General features: G+C 41.2%; 1 protein-coding gene across 1 annotated transcript in view; it reads left to right on the plus strand.

The window, feature by feature from the left end:
- The window catches only part of LY75 (lymphocyte antigen 75), a 100,716-nt gene that overhangs the window by 22,578 nt on the left and 54,681 nt on the right, over positions 1 to 23,457 (plus strand). Inside the window, exons 3-13 of the mRNA XM_089519911.1 lie at positions 6,468 to 6,641; positions 8,028 to 8,192; positions 8,786 to 8,896; positions 9,200 to 9,343; positions 12,577 to 12,765; positions 14,657 to 14,814; positions 16,840 to 16,950; positions 17,472 to 17,560; positions 20,438 to 20,607; positions 20,831 to 21,027; positions 21,971 to 22,113. Coding sequence (XP_089376037.1) covers positions 6,468 to 6,641; positions 8,028 to 8,192; positions 8,786 to 8,896; positions 9,200 to 9,343; positions 12,577 to 12,765; positions 14,657 to 14,814; positions 16,840 to 16,950; positions 17,472 to 17,560; positions 20,438 to 20,607; positions 20,831 to 21,027; positions 21,971 to 22,113 — 1,651 coding nt within the window. The remainder of the gene's footprint in view (positions 1 to 6,467; positions 6,642 to 8,027; positions 8,193 to 8,785; positions 8,897 to 9,199; positions 9,344 to 12,576; positions 12,766 to 14,656; positions 14,815 to 16,839; positions 16,951 to 17,471; positions 17,561 to 20,437; positions 20,608 to 20,830; positions 21,028 to 21,970; positions 22,114 to 23,457) is intronic.

A 23,457-nucleotide genomic window follows, 5' to 3' on the forward strand; every position in this document is an offset into this window, starting at 1 on the left:
ATAGGATAAATGTGCAAGACTCCATATAACAGGAAATGTGTTATCAGCAATATATTGGAATTTCCACTACAAAAACCCAAAGTAAACAAGACAATTTGACTTCCTATGTTTGCACTGTTATCTATTATTTAGTACTACAGTGATGTTGAAAACTTGATAAGCCAGTGTCATGAAGCTGCTACAGAAAGGAAGATCACATATACAGGAGTCCTAGAAACAATCTTATTCTCTGCTTTAGAAAATGTTAAGAGAATAAGCCTAAAGTGGTTTGTATTACTACTTCAGGAGCAAGACATTTTTCCTGGAAAGCATGGCACAACAGTTTTATTAGGAATCCCATCTCTTCAGTGCTTCTTGTTAGAAACATTCTCTTCTGAACACATAGCAGCCTCTTTTTAATGCAGGCAATCCAGTATGTGGCCTGCCTATTTTTGCAACCCCAACTGGTGCTGCTGACATCAGAAGAACACCACTGAAATTGTTCATACCACTGCAGTTGCCAACAAAAATTGTTGTTGTGTGCCTGAGTCATTTCCAACTTAGGGTGACTCTTAAGGTCACCATAATCGTGGGGTTTCTTGGCAAGATTTGTTCAGAGGAGGTTTGTCATTGCCATCCTGTGAAGCTGAGACTTGTCTAAAGTCATCCAATGGGTTTCCATGGTTGAGTGGGGTTTCATACCCTAGTCTAGGGGTCGGCAACCTCCGGCCCGTGGGCCGGATATGGCCCGCGGGCGCCTTTCCACCAGCCCCCTGTCCCTCCTGCCGCCGAAATCGCCGCCGATTTCGACGGTTTCGGCCGCCATTTTGTCCTTCAAAATGGCGGCACCCATTAAGAGACCTGCTGCGGCCTCTGGAGCCCTGAAACGGGGCTCCAGCAGCCGCACCAGGCCTCTGGGAGGCCCACTGTGGCAGCCGGAGCCCTGAAACAGGGCTCCAGGAGCCGCACCGGAGCTCTGGGAGGCCCGTTGCCGTCGCTGGGGCCCTCCAGGAGGGCTCCGATGGCGGCAGCGGGCCCCTGGGAGGCCCGTTGCCTTCGCTGGGGCCCTCCAGGAGGGCTCCGGCGGCGGCAGCAGGCCCCTGGGAGGCCAGTTGCCGTTGCTGGGCCGTCCAGGAGGGCTCCGACGGTGGCAGCAGGCCCCTGGGAGGCCAGTTGCCGTCGCTGGGGCCCTCCAGGAGGGCTCCTGTGACGGCAGCGGGCCTCCCAGAGGCCCGTTGCCTTCGCTGGGGTCCTCTAGGAGGGCTCCGGCGGCGTCAGCGGGCCTCCCAGAGGCCCGTTGCCTTCGCTGGGGTCCTCCAGGAGGGGTCCGACGGCGGCAGCGGGCCCCTGGGAGGCCCGTTGCCATCGCAGGAGCCCTCCAGGAGGGCTCTGGCAGCGGCAGTGGGCCTCTGGGAGGCCCGTTGCCTTTGCTGGGGCCCTCCAGGAGGGCGGCGGCGGTGGGCCCCTGGGAGGCCAGTTGCCGTCGCTGGGGCCCTCCAGGAGGGCTCTGGCGGCGGCAGCGGGCCCCTGGGAGGCCAGTTGCCGTCGCAGGGGCCCTCCAGGAGGGCTCTGATGGTGGCAGCGGGCCCCTGGCGTCAGGGGCCAGCAAAGACGGGGAGGCTTCCAGTGCTGGTGGTCCCCGCCGGCTCTTTCCCGGCCTCTGACAGGGCCTGGGGCCCTGTCAGGGGCCGGCAAAGAGGAGGTGGCCTGGCCCCTGGGGGTGGAAGTTCCGCCCCCAGAGGGTGGAGGCTCCGCCCCCAGCACACGGCCCCACCCCTGGGGGCTGGAAGCTCCACCCCCCCGGCTTCGGCCCCCCAGTTGTCTGAGGGACAGCAACCCGGCCCCCGGCTCAAAAAGGTTGCCTACCCCTGCCCTAGTCTCTATAGTCATAGTCCAGTGCTCAAACAAATACACCATGCTGGCTCTTGCCATCAAAAATACGGTGCCAAAAATATACGGTGGCATTTTAACCCCTCCCCCATTACCACAAAAGGTGGAGGGACATGGGATCCCCACCAACTGTGTCAGTGTCTCCTTGGGGGAAGGGGAATTGTTTCGCTCAGAGGAGGCCTCCAACATGTTGGGTAACCTAGGGGTAAAACAGACTAGCAAATAAAGCTGGCTTCCTGGTAACGTGGGGTTGTGGTGCTCAGACAGCAGCACACCTGCAGGCTATCGGGAAGCCGCACAGATGACCACATGTGCAGCGGAATCATGGCGTTTCAGCAGCACAGCATTTACACATGCTGCACCACAGAAATGCTGAAAAACCACTGCCATGGTGCCAAAGGTGCCCTTTTCCTGGCGCAAAAAGGAGCGGCTTTCTACTGCTTCTATTTGCACTGGGAAAATGCCGGGTTGGGGGCATAACATGTGGTTGCCGCGGCCCCAACCTAGCGCTTAAAGGTGCAGTGTTAAGCTGCCCCTTTACCGCCATCTGTTTTTGGCCTTAAAGGACCGTTTCACTTGTTTATATTAGAACTAACTGCAAAAGGACTCAAAGTGTGGTGAATAAAGATTTGATGTAGAAATATGCAAGAGAACACACTAACACACAGTAACAATTCAGTCGGAGAGATTATACAAGGCTAACCAAAATGGAGGTATGGAAAATGGATAGCTTAGGGTTGTAGAGAGGGTCATATTTACCAGTCCTGCAGAGGAATCCATGGAAAGCAATGTGTGGCTCAGACTGTCTGACAGTAAAATGGGAGGAGGAATCTCTGGTCATTTGGACAGAGATCTGGTGGTTGCTCACCACAATTACAAATTGTACATTTGTGGGTTGGACATTTGTATCCTGTTTGGTGCTCTCAAGTTTCTACACAAAGTGCAAAAGATTTTGACTGCTTTCTCATGGGATTGACAATAAGTGCAATTTTGGTAGATGACCTTAACTCCAGATTAACAAAATAGTGATTGGATGTAGGACAATCCCAATATAGTTGGATAGAAAGGGTGGTTGGGAACACAGCAGCGTGTAGGTAAGTGATAGGGCCTTACTTGCCTTAGAACAGTGGGGCCTCCTTTGTCTCCAGTGCAAAAGGATATGCAGAAAGTCTGGGGGAGAAAGGAGTGATTTTGGTATTACCTTGATCCTTCATGTGTCTTCAGAATCAACATGCCTTTCCCATGGAAAACTTCCTAGTGTTCCAAAAGTTATTGTGACTTCTTAGAACATGCCTAGCTCTAGTTATCAAAATATGAAACCGCATATACAACACGTGCTTGCAGTGGGGTTGTAGGGTATGGTACAATGTCCCCCCCCCCCAAAAAAAAAATCCTTGATGTTTTGGACCTTCCGATTAGGAAAAGCAGACAACACTCTGCCCTAGGACCTTATCATGCTAGCTCAATAGATTTAAAGTTGAAAAAACCTGCAAATGTGAGAGGTTTATCACACGTTTCTGCAAACCTGAAATATGGTAAAAATAAAGTGAACGTAAAGGGGACAAAAACAACATCTAGTACTTTCAGAAAGTTCTGAAAATAAAAAGGTGTCATTTTTGTCTCCTCTATGTTCACTTTATTTTTGCGTTATTTCAGGTTTGTAGAAACGTGTGATAAATTTGAGGGGTTTTTTCTACTTTAAATCTTGTTTCTTTGTGGGATTCCTGTGTGATAAGGTTCCTACAGACGTAGTAAATCTTTCTTGCACAAGTACAACGTCTGGCATGTAAACCATGGAGAGCTTTCATAACAGCAGCTTGATTTTAGTGACAACTGTGTCCATAGCGGAAATCTCAGCAGCAGCCACCAACTTGCAGCTGCAGAAATCTTTGTGGTTCTCTGGCTCCAGTAGATTCTCAGGGAGATCCAGTGCAGCCTCCCAAGTGAGAAGGAACTTGCCCTCTCATAACTCAAGTTGATATTTGAAAAATATAGTGGATAATATAGTGGATCGGTAGCATTTCAGCAACACATGTTAAAGCACAGCTGCAGCTACTGCCAACTGGCAGTGCCTGTTGCTGCTCTAATCCAGGACTAGGTATGTTGGTAGATTAGTTTCAGTTACAGCTTTGCAGAAAGCACTGTGTTCATTGCTGGTTTGGGTTCTGTGCCATTATGTATTTAAATTGAATGGTTATGTATTGAATGAACTTTATCTTGTTTAATCTTTCTTCATTTTTACAATACTATAGTAACAGGTCGTTTTAAGGGTGTAACATTGATGTATGTAGGGTTTTGGGGTTTTTTGGTCACTGCAAATGACGGAAATTAACAACTCCCTCATGCAGTAATTCCCACCGTCTCAAAATACAGCCCCCTCCTCACCCCACATGTACATTTAGTGATTGGTAAATCACATGAACAGGGGGAGATATCTGCTTGTGTCCCTGTAGCACAGGGATGGGCAAAATATGACATGTGGGTCACATGAGGTCCCCTCAAGTAAAAAATAAATAAATAAATGTTGGCCTTTTTTTCTTCAGAGGGCTCCCAGATAACCTCAAGGGAGTGTGGAGGGCCTTTCCCCAGGGCCCCTCAGCAGTCAAAAAACATTTTGTGTTCCAAAAAAATGATCTCAAATTTCCTCTAGGATTGTGGGAGGAATTTCCACCATGGGCCCCTCTGGATCAATTTAGGCATCAGAGAAGTCTTTTTTGAATCAAGAAGGGACTTCCATTCATTTCCTATTATTAAAAAGGCCTTTCCTAGATCTAAAATCGTCCAAGAGTGCTAAACAAATGGTGAAAATGCCCTCTAAAGGGCATTAAGGGACAATCCTCCCCATTTCTTCTTTTCTTCTTTTTTTGGCAGCTGTGTTTGGGGAGTATGCAGCTTTCCAAGGTTTTTTGGGGAACCAGTGCAGTCCCTTAGTCTTTACAGTTTCCCAACACTGCTGCAGACAGACACACAATAAAAAAGCATCCTCCAGAACCTCTGAGGGATCCTCCTAAGATCCTGGAGGATGGTAGTGTTGTACATCTAGCTGTAAGAATATACCTGGTGGAAATCAGGCACTCCTTCCATGTCTTCTGGTTTGTGGCGCTGACCACTAAATGGCTGTGTTGTAGAGACAAGAGGTGAGTCCTGCAGGAAGGAGAAGGGAACGTGGAGAAGGGATTTGTGCTTGGGTGCAAATTTATGCCCATGCTTATGCAGGGTTTCTGACCAGATTTTTGAAATAAATTAATATACATGTAGTATTAATAATAAATAATAAATTTCAATGCAGACTGGAGAAAATAAATGTTATTATTGTTGTTATTGTTAACTGCCCTCAAGTCGACTTCAACTCATGGTAATGCCATGAGTGAAATTGGGCTGTGTGCTAGGCCTGAAGATGAAAACAATGAGGAATATAAAATGTCTTGTATGAAATACAAGTATTGCCCGTATGTGCAAGGCTAAGAACTATACATCCCAACTAATGAACAATGTATATAGAATATCAGACAGTCAAAATACAAATAAGGCTTAGAGCACTTAAAAAAAAAACATATGGAAGGGACAACAATACAAGCCAACAACAAGCCTTTCTCTCTTTCTACTACCTTCTACCTTTCCTAGCATTATTATCTTTTCCAGTGAGCCGTGTCTTCTCATGATGTGGCCAAACTGTTTGGCAATCTTGGCTTTTAGGGAGACCTTGGGCCTGATCTGCTCTAGCACCTAGTTTGACTTTCTGACTGTCCATGGTATTCTCAGCACTAGCACCACATCTCAAATGAGCTGATTGTCTTTTTATCTACTTTCTTCACATTACAGCCTTAAAAAATAATACATTTGAATAAATAACTGTAGCTGAAACTATCAATTGATCAATAAAGCCCATCTCATTTTAAAAAACAACAACACTTTTTGGGATTTTAATAATTTTCTAAGAACCTAGAATGATGGTGCCTGATGATAGCCAGCTGAAATGCATTTCATAGGTGCAGAAATGGCCGTGTCACTACCTTTAGTTTATGAAAATATAGAAATATGCATTTTAAATAAGATCTGTTATTTTACCTAAATATGCCCAGAAATTTAGGGTTGCAGATCACAGGAGAACATCCATAGATGGAAAAGTTCTTCCCTTCAAAATGTCATTTGGAGCATCTAGAAATGGCAATAGCAGTGGTGGCACCAATGTGTTCTTCCCTGTCCCTATCAGTTTATTTATACCTTGCATTTTCTTGAAGCTGGAATTAAAGTTAGTTTATTTATACTCTTTTTTGGACTCTATTTTATCCACTTTTAGAATGCTTGAATTGGGCTCTAGAACACAGTGATCTGTGTTCTGACTATTTTGTATTTAAACTATTATTACAACAATTACAAAAGATGCATATGTTTGAAAGGTTAACCATTTCCCATTATAGCCTCTCTAAAATAATTTATCATAGCTTTTAGCTGGTAATAATGTATACTTCTAAAATATTCAAAGAATATTTTTAGTAATAGTTCATTTTGCAATGCACACATGCAGATACGGACGTGCACACACACACACATATTTTCAAGTGTAACAGCTCTTTTTGTTGTTGTCTTTACTCTAGAAATTTATACCAGTGATGGAAACTCCTATGGGAAGCCTTGTGAATTTCCATTCCTTTTTAATAAGACATGGCATCATGACTGCATACACAGTGAAATGTTCAAGGGTGGTGAATGGTGCTCTACAACCTCTGATTTCAGTCAACATGGAAAATGGGGATTCTGCTTAAAACCAGGCAAGTAATGTACTTAAAATAGCATTGTGAAGAAAAGTTGTTGTCAATGCATACTGTTTCTTTTGTATTTCATAGGCAAATATTGAATGACCAGGATTTCATGTCTACTTATAGTTTTGTCATAGAATATTAAACAAAAATGTGTTGTTGTAGCAAATGTGATTTAAGATCATGCTCTAGTTGTTCTTCTAGTTCATGACATCAAGCATATGTGGAGGGTGAAAATGTCAGGAGCACTATTCAGGTTGGACCTGATTTACTCCAGCTGCCTGAGTTTACTGGTGTGTTTATGGTAAGGAAGTTAGAGAACCATGCTTGGATGAACCAGTTTTTCTTGTTCTCTGAAAACACACATACATGTAACAAAAATGGGTATGGGGAGGAATGTGAAGATCCTCCAATTTCCTATATAGTTCTTTATACTCTGCAATTTGCATGGCTCAGAGTGGGGAAGCTTAGGAGAAGCAAGGAAAATAATGGTTTTATTGCAAAGGGATCCTGCAGCACCTTTAAGACTTAACTGTGTGACAGAAGTTGTAGCATGAGCTTTTTCATAGACTTGTCCTACTTCCTCCATGCTCAGGAAAAATAGACCAAGTCTACAAAACCTTATGCTATAACTTCTTTCACATGTAGTTTTTTGTGGGTTTTTCAGCCTATGTAGCCATGTTCTGGAAGAGTTTATAAACTCTTCCAGAACATGGCCCGGTAGCCTAAAAAACCCACAAAATCTATGGATGCCAGCTGTGAAAGCCTTCAACTTCACATTCTTTCACACAGTTAGTTTCAAAAGTGCTGCAAGATACCTTTGCATGCTGATATTCCAGACTAGCATGGCTATGGAGATTATCACAAGGGGGACAGGATAGGGACAAGATCGCTCCCCCATCCTTATCCTGTCCATGACCCAAGTGGAAGTGATTGCGCAAATCACTTTCACAATGCAGCCAGCTGAAAAGCACTTTCAGCCGTCATGGTTATTAATGGGTTAATCTGTTAACATAAAATACTGTACTGCAAATGACGCCTGAAAGCGCTTTCCAGCTGGCTGCAGTGTGAAAATGATTTGTGTGATCACTCCCATTCGCCCTTCCCTGCCAGGTCAAGTTCGGGTCATGTGGAAAAGTCTTTCCCATGATCAAGTGGGAAGGACGGGACAGAGATGGGACAAAATGATATCCCACACCTCATATGATAAACTCCACAGTCTCTGAATGGCTTTCTGGATCACTGTAGTGTGTTACGCCTCTTTGTGCAGACATGCTGAGGGTTAAGAGGATATGTCAGTAGGGATTTAGATCTTTTAAGGCCTGTGGGACGCCTGAACAGATTGGAAATGTGCCTAAGTGGGACCCAGGTTTTATAATTATCTATTTCCTTCCCCAGAGGATGGTTGTCAGAATACATGGGAGCATGATGTGAAATCTGGAAGTTGCTATCAGCTAAATACACAGGCTGCCCTATCTTGGAAGGAAGCATATGTTTCATGTCAGAGACAAGGTGGAGACTTGCTGAGCATCAGTAGTGCATCTGAATTAAGCTACATTCAAGGTAACTAAAATTCTATATTTATTTTATCTGGGTGGTACTCCTTCTACATGCATGTCTAAGCAGGTTAAATGTGTTTCTTTTCAGTAAACCATTTCACTTCCTTTTCAAAGAGCACTTTATATATTAAGATAAACACAGGATTGCACAACAATTTAACCATTGGTGAATTTCCCCTCTTCACATTATTATCTGTTCTTTTATTGTTATAACAGTTTTATTATACTGTTTAGTAGGAGTCTGAAACCTTTGTAAGGGTAATTTCTTGCTTTTTGCACTACTAGAATCATAAATGTAGATGGAGAAATTTAAATCAAGAAGATTTAAATATTTATCATCTCTCTGTAAATCAGAGGTGAGAAATCTTTTTTCAGACCAGTGGGGTCAATTCCAATTTGGGAAGGGATTTAGAGGGCTACATTCCAGGAGTGGGCAGGTGAAACAGATGAAATTCTTACCTATCTGGGCACTTTTCTTATTGACCATACCAAGCACAGCTCAATTCTGCACATGCCCACTCAAGATTGAGCACAATTAGGAACAAATTGCCTGAAAATGTATTGTTATACTAATCTGTAGTATTTTTAACTCTACAGCTAAAGATGGAATTGCAGAGATATTTTGGATTGGATTAAACCAACTGGATATTTCTGGTGGCTGGCAATGGTCAGATCATACCCCACTGAACTTCCTTAGCTGGAGTCCAGGTAACTGTATTTCTCAAACATTCTTTATAATCCTGCTAATGTGTCCTCAGTCTAAATTATGTTCAGAGCAGCTTAGGCCTATAACAGTGTGCATAGAATTTCAGTCATGCTAAATAATTTCTCATAAAACACAATTTAAACTCATTGGCAGAGTTTAATTTTTCAAAGCTCACTCTTCAACAAAAGGTGTGGGTGGAGGGATAATGGTGTTATCATCAATGAACTCCTCCTTCATAGTCTTTTAATTATGTGAGATTGTTATTTTTATGCCTTAATACTTTAAGTACTGTTGTTCCTCTACAGAAATGCAGGATACACCTCTGCTAGATGGAACTGGCTGTGTAGCTATGAATGCTGACAGAGGCCACTGGAAGAGCTATCCTTGTGAAACTGCACTTCCTTATGTGTGCAAGAAGCAGTTTAATAATACCAAAGAAAAATTTCCAGGTCAGTTAAAATTGCATTGTGGATTCATCTCTCGAAACCAGATTTTTAAACTACTTAATATTTATAGTTGCTGTTATTGCAGCTGTGCATAATCATTAAGTAGTCACCTTCTTCTTTAAGTAACTTTAACTGTGAAGACCTGTCTGTAAGAAAAATAGCATTTCAAAATGTCATCACAACCTGCAATTTCTTAACAGATTCAGCATATTCTCTTCAGCATGGATAATAAATGCAAGGAATATGAGCGCATTTACTATGAAAATATTTTTGCAGAAATAGATACAGTGGGCCCTTGTTATCTGCTGAGGTTTGGTTCCAGAACCCCCGTGGATAACAAAATCCATGGCTATTCAAGTCCCATTAAATAAAAAGGCATAGCAAAATTATGTTCCCTATATGAAATGGCAAAATGAAGGTTTGCTATTTGGAATTTATACCTTTTTAAATATTTAATATTTTAAATCTATGGATGCTTCAAACCATGGATAAAAATCTGTTTATAAGGAGGGCCAACTGTAATTTCCCCTAGTCTCAAAATCAGAGGAAATGTTCTAGACGGTTTTCAAAATTGGCAAACCATGGTATTCTTTGAACATTTACTTGGAAAGCAATCCCTCTATGTTCATTATAGCATTCTCCCTATTAAATGGGCTTATGAAGTAAGAACACACTTCCAACTGACCAAAATTACTGTGAAGAAAAGAGAAATTTTGTGGTCTGAAGAAGCTTGCCATATTTCCTAATCCTAACCTACATCCCACTACAGTTGGCATGCCTTTGAGTTAGGTATAGAAATATACTTGCTATTGCTATTAGCTATTTAAGATGTGGTGCTGGAGAAGAGTTCTGCAGATAAATAAGTCTAGAGGAAATAAAGTCTGAGCTCTCTCTAGAAGCCAAGATGACTAAACTGAGACTGTTGTACTTTGGCCATATCATGAGGAGACATGACTCCCTAGAAAATACAATAATTCTTGATAAGGTGGAAGGCACTAGGAAAAGAGGAAGACCACATAACAGATGGTTGGGCTCAATCAAGAAAGCCCTAGCTCTGAGTTTGCAAGACTTGGGAAGGACTCTTAATGATAACTTGACTTGGAGGTCTCTTATTCATAGGGTTGCCATAAGTCGAAGTCAACTTGACAGCAGCTAATGACAACAATTGTGGCTGTTTCCCTGAGCTGAAGATGGTTTGGAATTGAAATGACTTGGCTCCTCCCTTTCCCAGTCTCTTGTCCACCTCCTTTTTGGCTGTTCTGCTGGCAGATCTTAGCCAGCAGAACAATGAAAGAGGATTTTGCTGGTAGAAGGAGATTTCTGTTGGGAGAAAAGGCTTATGTCTAATGTCATTTCCGATAGCCAGCATATCCTTGATTTAAGATTAAACTGGTAGATGAATGCATGCTCTGTTGAATTTGGTGGGACACTCTGTTGATTAAACTTATGCTGGATCAGAATGCATAAATGCCTCTTCATCTGGGATTCATTATTTATGTTACTGCAATCCTGAAGCTGATAGGGGGCATTTAAAAATAGAACGTGCATTCTGGCCAACTTCGATTTAATTCTGGACTCAGCAATAGAGAAAGTGCAAACAGAGTGGTGGGAAGAAGTAAAGCAAGCAAGCAATAGAATCAGACTTCACTTGTGAAAATGTGACAAAAGTGTTTTTCTGTCAGCTGGGATGGAGTGATCTCCCATTCACCCAAACAGTGTTCCCAAGCAATCTGTTTGGCATATTTCAGCCTGCACTGGCCTCTTACCAGTCTGCTTTAAAACCAGAAAGCAACAATGGTCAGTGTGGTTGAGTGTCTTCAGATTATTTCCAATTTGTGACAGCCCTAAAGTGAATCTATCACTTTAGGGCAATCTTTCTTCAGAGGGGGTTTGCCTTTGCCTCCCTCTGATAATGGGAGAGTAACTTGCCGAAGGTCACCTAGTGAGTTTCCGTGGCCGAATAGAGATTCCGTGGCCGAATAGAGATTCAAACTCTGGTTTCCCAGAATCATGGTCTATGCTGGCTCTTGTAGTCATACTACTCATAAATGCAGGAGTCTATACATATCACATCATGCTGGTGCACCAAGAGTAGCACAATGGCACTTTCTTCCCTTTTTTGCCGCAGTCCTCCATGTGACCTGAAAATCAGCTCTGGGGAAAAATAGCTTTGCATGATTTCCTAGCTCTGAATCCTTCCCCATATCCCATTGCTTCTCAAGAGAGCAGATTTTGGGGAATTTGACTGGAAGCTGCAGTTGGAAGGAAGAGCCATGCCTCAGTTTTGCTAACCTAGGCCTTTTCCAGACGGGCCTTACGTGACGTCTTCGTCACGTTCTAGGGTTGCCTTGGGGCGCTCCGCGCACATGAGGCCTAACGCTAGCACGTGACAAGGGCGCAATCATGGTGGCCTCCCATCCACATGGGGGCCACAATGATTACGTCACATTCGCGCTGCTTCCAAACAGAGTGGCACACGTGTGACGCCCTTGCGCCATCCTGGGCCGCCAAGATCAGGCACAATATCAGATATGGTCAGCGCTGTGCCTAGGGGCTTCAAGCCCCAAGGACACCCCACGGCGGTGGGGAGGAGGAGAAAGGGGCCGCTTGACCCCTTTCTCCCTTGCGTCGCTGGGCGCAGCCATCTAAAGATTGCGCCCAGTGACACCAGACCAGGAAGGAGCTCCATTTTGGAGCTCCTTGCTCCGCCGACGAAAGGGCGCACTAAGCGCCCTCGTGTGACGTGACGGTGGCGTGTTTGTGATGCCATCATGGCGGCCCCCATGTAGATGGGGCGCCGCCATCTTGTACGTCCTCAGGACGTATTAGGCTTGGGGACGTCAAGAAGTGACACCCCTTTTTAAACCTAGGACGTCCTGAGGACGTCCCTTATGCCTGTCTGTAACCCGCCTTGGTTTCAGAAAAAGTGCTTTAGGGCATGCATTCTTGTGGTTGGTGAGGATAAGTGTAAAAGAATGAGATTGAAAATGTCATTCTCAAGATCAAAAAACTAATTTCAGCCTATTGTAATGGGGAAAACCTTTACAAAATTTGGGAAACCAGCAAGCATTTGCATCATTAGGAATGGGAATTGATAATCTGTGGAAGCCCCAAAGGCCAGATCTATATCAGGGCCTGAGGTTCACTTCTCCCACTTCCAATTCCCTCTTTTGTAGAAGGTGTTTTATCTCCCCAACATTCTTTGTAAACTGCAAATATTTCACCTTTGTTCTCAGGAGTTCAAAGCTATTTGGAGACTCAGTGTGAATCTGACTGGAATCCTTATAATGGGTTTTGCTATAAACTAATGAACAGCTCTGCTTCGTGGAAAGATGCATATCACTTCTGCAATGCAAGCAATAGCAGCTTAATCAGCATACATTCCTTAGCAGATGTTGAGTTAGTTGTTACAAAACTTCATATTGGTAAGTTTTGACTCAGCATGTCAGTGTGAGTTTCTTTTTTTCAGTTTTAGATTAAAGAATGGAATGGATTGAAAGTTTGTTTTAGCCTGGGGATTTTAACTTATTTGGCCATAGCAATTTTTAAAAACTATTCAGAATTACAGGCTGTTCAACAAAAATAAACACATGATTTAGACTGAGTGAAATGTAATGTGTTCGCCAGATCCTTTAAATACCCTTGTAATTGTGACATAAAAAGGGGGAAGGAAGGGGAAGGAAAGAAGGAAATCTGGCAACACCTTTAAGACTAACTGGTTTTTCCCCCCTTTGCTGGAGTTTTCATGGATATAAACCTCACTTCTTTGGATGCAGTATGAAGTGGTATAAAGGCCTCATGCATGAAGCATATTTATACAGTTGTGGGAGTGGAGTGGCATGGAATAAGATTCAGTGATATGCAAATCATGTCCCTTCCCCTAAATTTTCACAGGGCTGAGTGATACAGGTCTTTCAGATCTTTACAGTGGTCAGTTAATGTTGATATGCTTACCAAAAGTCAGTTTCTCTGGGTTCAAAACTCTATGAGAAGTAGTGAGAACTCTTGTATTTATATATCTAGTGTGCCATGAAGCCATTCACTGTTCATATGGATTGGAATTTGTGAATATAGTTTATCAGTTTCTTTTTCTAGGCTTCTTTTGTAATTTCCTTGTTAAAAGACCATAACTTGTAAATCACTTACTATGTATTCGGGAAAGCTAAAATGTTCTGAAATAGGTATTGCCATTTCTAATATCAGATATGTGTCCATTAATTTTGTGTTTTTGTGTTTTTGGTCTGTCTTGTAGTAAATGGCTCCTGGGTATTGTCTTGTCAATTTGTTTCTTTACCTCCTTTGGTGGGTAGTTTGAGAAATGCCTGATGTAAATCCAAGAATTTTGAGTCTGCCTTGTGATTCTGAGATGTAAACAATAGATTTAGTAGAGCGTTTGGGTGGAAACTGAAGGCATGCAAGTATGTGTATCAATCAGTGAGTTTTTGGTGGAGCATGGTGCTTAGAAGTCCAAATTGCACATGGTGTAAAGAAAGTGAATTTGTTGTGTGAATTATTCCAGCCTCAGGTTGATGGTAGATTGGAAGTTGTTCAAATCCTGGCTGAACTTCTCAAGTGATTGCTTTCTGTATAGAAATCATTTAGAAATAGTGGGAAAAGGAGAGATTTTTGGGTGCCGAGTCTTATACTGTCTCTGCCTCCTCTACCTACGATTTCTCTACCTACGATATCTTCTTTGAAATTATATAATTATAAAAATTCCAATCCATATTAAAGATCTGAAAAATCTGTCAATTTATATGCAGCCCTTTGAAAATTTAGAGTAAGGTCATAATTCTTTTGATTTACAAGTCAACAAGCATTTCTCAAACTATGAAGAAAGATTAGGAAAAAACTGCTGAATTGAATTATATTCATAAATCCAATCTATATTAAAGACATGAAAGACCTGTACACATTATGAAGCTCTTTGAAATTTTAGGACAAGGGACATGATTTGTATCCTTCTGGATCCTACTGCATGCTATCCCTCCCCCACAACTGTATAAATATGCGTGAGGCCTTAATACCACTTTGTACTGCGCCTTAAGAAGTGGTGCACAAAAGCTCATGTGAAAATAAAAACCAGTTAGTCTTAAAGGTCTTGCCACATTTCCCTTTTTCCTCCCCCTTCCTTCCTTTTTATGCTGCAAGAGACTAACATAGCTTCTTCTTTGAAAATTCCTGTAATTGTGAGGTACCTTAAAATACTTCACTGCAGTCTTAAAAGGTATTCTAATTTGGATACATCATTGTTTGATTAGCTGTATTACTTGTTTGAATTACTTTAATTACTTTAATTTCTACTTTTAAATATAGAAACAAAAGATCGAGTGTGGACAGGCTTCATGAATGAGGACACTCCAGCCTTATTTAAGTGGTCAGATGGTTCTGAAGTGGTGTTTACTTACTGGGATCAGAATGAGCCAAACCTTCCTTTAAACAGCACTCCCAACTGTGTAGCCTATTCAGGAAAGGTATCTATTTGAAAGACTGTATCTCCCTATGTGAGTCTCCATGAGCTTAAGATCTGCCCAGGGCGGCGGGGGCGGGGGGGGGGGGCTTTCTCCCAGAACACCACCATTATAGTCACATTGGGTGAGGACACAAATGAGTGCATTCTCTCTGGCTGCTCCCAACATATGGAATTCCTTCCCTGGGAGATCTAGTTGGCCACCTTCCTGCTTTGTTTCTGCTAGCAGGTAAAGAACTTTTTATGTGGGAGGCATTAGGTTTTTAATATGTTGCAGCAAATGTTGCAGCAAATTGAGCCAGCATGATGTAGTGGTTTGAGTGTTGGACCATGATTCTGGTAACCAGGGTTTGATTCTCTGCTCAGTCAGGGAAACCCACTGGGTGGCCCAGGACAAGTCACACATTCTCAGACCCAGAAAACCCACAATAGGGTTGCCGTAAGTCAGAAACTACTTGAAGGCACACAACAACAACAGCAGCAAATGAAAATTTTAATGGTGGTGTTGCATTTCTAATTTATTATATTTTAAATGTATTTTAAGTTGTGTTTTTAAAACAGAACTTGGATTTAATTGCATTTTAACTTTTGTATTAATAGCTTTTTAGTTTTACTGTGTGTTTTTTAATGGCAGTATCTTGTTTTGAATCCCATGCTGGGAGAAAGGTAGGATATAAATTAAATTAAAATCCAATAAATAAACAGTAAATAAAGGTAAGGAATATCAGCATTTTGTTGGCTAATGTAACCTTGGACCCTTTATTCCAATAATTTGCTGCCCAACATATTTCTTGTAAGATTCAGAAAAGGCTATAAAGCAGAAGTAGACAACTGTGGTAGGTGGATTCCAACTCCCATCATCCAAAGATGATAAATTGTGGTAGTTGCAGATCAATGACATCTACAGGGCCATAGATGCCTTCCCCATATTGTTTATAAATATTCTCATTCATCTCATTCCTCTCGCTGATAGAAGAGCATGTGGGTGACACACTAGCAATGGAATCCTAACTGTGTTCACTCAGAAGTACAGTTCTAATGTAAGTCTGCACAGAATTGCAGTTACTCCTGCACCTGCACAGGAAATTTTAGTTCTCCAGAGTCACATTTTGTTGTGGTACCACAAAACTAGGCCTACAGTGCAGACATTATGTAGTACGGTGTTACCTAAACATTTGTCAACAGTTTTCTAGATGTTGGCCACTTGCCATCAGCAAGGTTTTGCTTCTGTTAAAAAAAACAACTGCCCTTGATATTTGGGTGTGTCTTTTGGTTTGGCTGTTTTTTGGTCCCAAATGAACCAGCAAACAGAAGTAATGTGTTCTTGTTGTAAGTAGGTTGGCTTCAATTGGAGAAATCAAAATTCTGTCCATTTGGACAGAATGGCAGTATCTAGCCTTGCTAGAATTTGTGTGTGTGTGTGTGTCAGGAAACATAAGAAATGTACATTAAACCCTGATAACATTCTATATCTTGAAATTCTCATTGGGATTGGTTAATACCTATAGTTCACTTGATGCAAGTAATTTTTAAAAAGATTCTAGTGTATGAGGGTAAGACTGGGTGGTCTTCTAATCCAAAAAAAGAAAAAAGAATTAGAGGGTGTTTCTACAACTGGGGTTGGTTGTGATAAAATCATAAACCTCCAAAAAACCCACACATTTTCTACTGTGTTTCTTTTCCCTGGGTCTTCCACAACTATGTGCGAGAAGTGTCTCACACAGGTGTCAGTTTTGGTGGAGCAACAGTTTTCTCATATGTGGTTTTGCTTCACTTAATTATAAAGGTATTTGAGCCAGGTGCATGAGCAACAGTGGTTAATGCAGGGTTTTTGACTCATATCCACCTTGGGAAATTTTTCACAGAAGAACAGCAAATGATAACAGTTGAACAATGGCAAAAACTGTTAGCATGAGTGTTACAATATAAACAAATTAAATAATCTCAAAATACATAGTTATTTAAAATTACTTAAAATAAAAAATAGTCTTCAGGATTTTAAAAAAGACCTTTTTCCTCTTGCTAATAGTTGAGTCGGTGGAGTATCCTGCCTTGCGAAGAAAAACTAAAATATGTGTGCATGAAAAAGGGAAAAGTCTTGGATGTACCTATATCTAATAAAGATTGTCCTTCAAGTGAGGTAAAGTGATATTAATAATTCTGTTTCAACTCAGGTGTGGACGTGCCTATCATTTTTTCCAGTTGGAATATCACAATCAAAAATTATTAATTACAAAATGTAGCCTGGAACAGCATGTGTATTTTTCCTAGTGATTTTGAACCATTTTTTAAAATCCATATTATTACTACTTCCTGAGCAGTAAAAAAAATGCTACTTTTCTGCCTCTAAAAATGTAATGAGGGCAAGCATGTTTGCACCTAAGAGCAATTCAGAATTCTAAGTAGTGTGCTAGTGAATTCAGTCCTGCTTTGTTTGTTCATTGTGCTGGGGCAAAACTAATTGGAAAGAGTTAGCTTATTCTTATGGCAAATCCTACCCAAACAAGCTAGGTGTCATAAGCCAACAACAAACGCTACCATGCTGCCCATTGAAAACAAGACAATATAGGCCAGCAATCCTTACTTAATATTTAAGAATGATCATTGTATAATGCCTATTCCATTTATATTTGATTAAAAGAATATCATTCTCTAAATTAGGAATGGAAGAAGCATGGAGATTTTTGTTACAAAATTGACAAGAGTGAAGTATCATTTGGAAAACTCTGTAATCTCACTATAACAAACAGGTATTGTGTAATATTTTGCTTTGAATAGTGAAAACAGATAGTTGGTATGCAAGAGACAAGACCAATTTGCACATGCAGTTGTTATTATATGTATGGAGGTGAAAATACACCAGCATGGTACAATGTTTTGACCATCGGATTAGGACTCTGGGAGACCAGGCTGAAAACCCTTGTTTAGCCATTGAGGCTCACTAGGTGGTCTTGAGTCACACTCTCTCAGTCTAAGAGGAAGCAGTGGCAAACCTCCTTGGAATAAATATTATGTAGAAAAGCCTAGAAAAGTCAAGGTGAGAATTGACTTGGAAGCACATAGCAACAAGAGCAGCAAAAACAAAATAATTATACCATATCCTTGTGAAATAAAATATTAATTTCCCTTAAGATTAGTTATGCATCGCAATCCACACGAAAGGAGATACAAAATAATGCAGCAACTATAGGACCATAGCATTAATCTCACATGCAAGCAAAATGATGCTCAAAATTCTTCATAGGCTCCAGCTATGGAGAGAGAAATTTCAGAGGTGCAGGTGGGATTCAGAAAAGGAAGAGCCACCAGGGACCACGTAACAAACATAAGATAGCTAATGGAGTGCACCAAGGAGTTTCAGGGGAAAAAAAAAATAAACATGTGCTTTATAGATTATAACAAAGCATTTGACTGTGTAGATCATGAAAAGCTCTGAAATGCACTCAAGGACATGGGGTTACCAGTACATTTGATAGTCACAATCTGTACCAAGGTTAAGAGTGCATGGTAAGAACTGAATTCAGAGAAGCAGAGTGGTTCCCAACTAGTAAAGAGAGTCAGGCAGGACTGTATACTATCACCCTATTGTTCAACTTATATGGTGAAAACATTATAAGAAAAGCAGAGTTAGATTCAGAAGGAGGAGGAGGAGTGAAGATAGGAGGAAGGAACAGAAACAGCCTAGGTATGCAGATGGCACAATAATATTGGCAGAAGACATCGAGACTTGGAGCAGTTACTAAGGAAGGTCAAAGATGAAAGTGCAGAGGCAGGGTTAATGTTAAACATAAAGGAAACAAAAATAATGATCACAGAAGAAATGCTGTACATAAATTCAATCTGGACAATGGGGAAATTGAAATAGTCAAAGAATTCCTGTACCTAGGATCAAACATTGAGCAGAGTGGAGACTGCAGTCAAGAAATAAGAAGAAGACTAATAGCTTTATCACACTAGTGAGATCCCGCAGGCAAACGGGAGTTAAAAGCGATTTAAATTAAATTAGAATTTAAACAACACTTGCAAATGCGGGGAGTTTATCACACCAAATTGCTTCCAAAACGAAATAATGCAAAGTTAAATCACAGTTAAAGCGGAGAAAACCAGCAGATTTTTACTTTCAGGTTGTTCCGAAAGTAACAAGCTGTCGGTTTACTCTGCTTTAACTGTGGTTTAACTTCGCATTATTTCACATTAACTGTGATGTCCTGTGACAAACTTCAGGCATTTCTGGGTTTTCCTCACGTTAAATCACATTTAAATCCCGTTTGCCCGTGGGATCTCACTAGTGTGATAAACTCCTAGGAGTGTGTAGGGAAGCTATGAAAGAATTTGAAAAGATCCTGAAGGGCAAAAATATACAACAAAGCACTAAAGTTAGAATTGTGCAGGCAATAGTATTCCCCATTGCCATGTTTGGATGGGAGAACTGGTTGATGAGGGAAGTGGACAGAAAGAAAATACATTTGAGATGTGGTGCTGGAGAAGAGTGCTTAGGATATCACAGACAGCCAAAAAGTCAAGCAAATAGGTCCTTGAACAGAACAGCCAGTTCTTGGAAGCCAAGGGGCTGGATAGATGGGCCTTACGGGGCACCGTCATAACGTGCGAGGGGCGGCGCTTCCGAACGCGACTTGCCCCTCGCACGTGATGAGGGCATCAAAATGGCGGCACCCTGTACATACGGGTGCTGCCACTTTGATGTGATGGACGCATAGCCTCCGCACATCCCGGCGCCTTTGTGACGCCGCAAGTGCGCCATTGGCGCCTTGTGGAGTCATAATGGCACCGCAGAAAGAACCCGCTTTTGCGGGTTCTTTTTGCTGCGCGAGAGAGCTGCGTGGTTTGTCCGCTGCGGCTCCCTCGTACAGCAAACCAGGGCAGCGGCAGCAGACCGCCCATTTTGGGCAGATTGTATCCCACCTATGATTATCAAATTGAGGCTGTCATACCTTAGCCACATAATGAAAAGACATGGGGAAAGGTAAAGGGGAGAAGAAGGAGGGAAAGATCACAAGCAAGATAGAAGGACACAATCGGGAGGCACAGGCATGGGTCTGAACAGAGCAGTGGTGGATAGGGAGTCTTGAAGGTGTCTAATCCACAGGGTTGCCATGGGTCGGGACCCACTGGAGAGCAGTTAACAACAAAACAAAGGGCCCGTAAAGACAGGCCAAAATACAGCTGCTTCAAGTACGATACTGATACGGTGCTATATGGTGCCCATGAATACACTTTCCCATCCTGATATTGTTAGTTATATCAGGATGGGAAAGTGTATTTATGGGCGCCATACAGCACCATGACTGACAGTGTGACCTTTCCCTCTAATTTTACTGTTTTCCATCCCCCTGACCTTTTCTTTACTTGTAGTCACCTGCATTTTGCTTGAAGGGAAGACCTAAGCTCAAAACCAGTCAGGAGAGCCTGAAATTATCAAAAAAATTCCCTCCACATCCCCTTAAGGGTACAGGGGGACTTTTAAAGTCAACACAATTTGGGAAAGTGCAGCCCTCCAGTGTCCAGCTGGAGGCATATGCTACATGTTGAAGTTGCTTGATGCAGATTAAATGTACTCATGAATTATAAGCAAAATTACTTTTTAATGCTAAAACTCTGACTTACAGGTTTGAACAAGAATTCATAAACACTTTGATTAGAAGGCATAGCAGAGTTGAAGGAATGTACTTCTGGACTGGCTTACAAGATATCAAATCTACAGGAGAATATAGCTGGGGAAGTGTAGGTGGAAATTATGAAAAGCTAACCTACACAAACTGGGGTTCTTTTCAACCAGGTAAGTTTATGTACCATATATAGGCGACTATAACTTGACCTCATGTGTAAGTCTATTGGATTGATTTGTTGACCTAAATTTTTTAAGTTATACACGGGTATATATGGTAAGTGCTGCTATTTAATTAATAGTATTACCTTGGACATTTCTCGGTTTCTTTTTTAAAAAGCCATACAAATAATTAATATGTAGATTATTATTATTTTTTTAATCAACTTCCCAGAAATTCGTGGAGGATGTGTGGTTATGTCAAGTGGTAAACACCTTGGAAAGTGGGAAGTCAAGGACTGTAAAACATTTAATGCTTACTCTATTTGCAAGAAGTATGTTGGACCAAAGAAAGAACCAGACACACCACCTAAGGTCACTGACCCATGTCCTCAAGGATGGCAGAGTGGATCAGGTCTTGCCTGTTACAAGGTAGTTTATTATTCTTATTAAATGTCCTGATTGATCTAGTTCACTTACTTGAAAACACATGCACACATGCTCACACACTTCATGGCTGTTGTTGTTTTTGTATTACTTTGGTTTTGTGTCTATAAACTTGCAGAACACCTTAATATGATTTATCTTGTTCTTAATATATACTGTATATATTTCCAAATGAAAGCTTTCATTATTATATTATTTGATAATAAGATGGTATTAGCTATTTTCCTTCCGTCTATAGTCTACCATCTGAGTAAGGACATTGACTTTTATCTTGAGTTTCCTTTATATGAACAAGAGGGGCCCTTCTGTTTCTGGAGGAATCTTTTGTCCTGGCAGACACTCCTGCTGCTATAAGGATTAGTGGATGGGGGTGTATTTTCAGTGGACATTTTTCACTTGTTTTCCTTTCCCCAAAAGGAAAGGAAAAGAATATTATATTATACAGTAAGCCACTTCAAGTACCATTTTGGGAGAAGGGTGGGACACAAACCAAAGAAAATAAATAAACAAACTGTTTCATAGAATTACTCAGGTCTCTGGAGTATATTTTTGGGAGTGACATTACAGGAGGAAGCAGCAGCAAAAACAATTCCCCATTTCACCAGAAAAAGCATGCTATGAATGAAGTAACACAGAATCTCAGGATCCCAACCCAGAGACTTTGGATATTTTCTTGGGTCAACTTTTGTTAGTGAACAAGACAGATAACAGGATGAAATACAAGGACATGGGTAGCCATGTTGACCAGAACAATAAACTAAAGTCCATATTGTGGTAAAACCTTTATTAGGCCAACCAAACCCCCACAAAATTTGATTCACCTAAGTGAAATATTATGACAGAGTGAAATATGTTTTTTAAGTTGTAATAGGCAAAGACCTGGCCAAATATTAAACAGCCAATTTTTTGTTTTTATTTTCACATAAAGTTCTTTCATAAAGAAAGAGTACTGAGAACAAGAACCTGGGAAGAAGCAGAGAGATTCTGTGAGGCTCTTGGAGGACATCTTCCTAGTTTCAGCCACTTGGATGAAATGAAAGAATTCCATACAATACTGAGAGAGACCATCAGGTAATATAGTTTAGATGCTTATATTTTGGGGGAAAGCAATTGATGTCCAAGTCCACTTCAATATCTTTATGTAAATATAATATTTGTGTTAAGATAGGTGATACATTGATAAATGTTGTGATAGTCAGAAAAAGTGATTTGAAATTACTTTTCTGTAAAACCCTCCGCCTATCAGTGTGCCATTGTGCTTCACCAAGGGGAAGGAGGCAGAAAGATATCTATTAGGCTGTATTCGGATACTCTTGTGTGAAAAAGAGTGGATACTAATTATTTTCTAATAATTTAACATTGCTTTAAACTATTTTTTCTTAAAAAAAATACCATTTCATAAATTGAAGAAAAGATTCCCTAATGAGTGAGTGCTTCAGCACTAAACCTTTCCAATATTTTGGACTCTCCACGTCTAAATGTTCAGCCTGTTCTCTTAAATAAAATCTTATTAGCAAATACTAAACTTAAATATTACAGTACTTGGCTTTTTGAAAGCAGATCAGTGGTTGGATTATAAAGGAAATTTCAGTATTAAAGACATATTATACAGAGCATTTTTTTGGTATACAGAAAAATAGAAATTATCAAGAATTAAGGGATGAAACAGAAAGCCTCAAGAGGCGGCTTCAAGCTGCCCCTTCTGAAGATGGATTGGGGCCGCAGCAACCGCATGCCACAGCCCCAGACAGCCTATTTCCAGCCGAAAAAGGAGCGGCAAGGAGCTGTTCCTTTTGGGGGTGGCAAAAAGACAGCTTTTCTGCCCCATTACGGCTGGAAGCTGGCTTTAAGGCGCTCGACAGCACGCGGCGTATAAATGCCGTGTTATTAGAGTAAGCCAGCCCCCATGTAAATGGCTGGGTGGCTTGCGAGTGTGTGGAGTGTAAATGCCATGTTCCCTTGCTGCCCAGAAGATGGCATAAAGGGGCAGTCTGTTTCTCTCATTAGTTGCAGTTAAAAGTGACACACTGCATTTCCTCCCAAAATTGATTTTGTTTTGCCTTATTATTTTATGACCCAATGGATTCTTTAAAATACATGATATGTATGAATGAGACAGAATTACAAGATACTATTTTAAAAATACAAAGGCTTTATGACAGTGTTAATTAATATCCGTAGAATGTACAGTTCTCAAAATTTTGTGGTAATATATTATCTTGTCAAACTCATCTGTTCTGCTTTTCATAATTTCTAGTGGTTATGACTGTTTACACTTATTACCAAAGTCTCAAAAGAAATTTCATTTTTCTGTATTTTATTGCAGTCATAATTATGATGTCACTCCTTTTGATAATGCAAGATTTCAAATTTGCAGTGCTCTCACTACTAGAAAATAGAATACCAAAAGAAGAC

The sequence above is a fragment of the Sceloporus occidentalis genome, unplaced genomic scaffold (assembly GCF_023333645.1).
Source record: "Sceloporus occidentalis isolate IW3139 unplaced genomic scaffold, rSceOcc1.0.p SCAF_4, whole genome shotgun sequence".
NCBI lineage: Eukaryota > Metazoa > Chordata > Lepidosauria > Squamata > Phrynosomatidae > Sceloporus > Sceloporus occidentalis.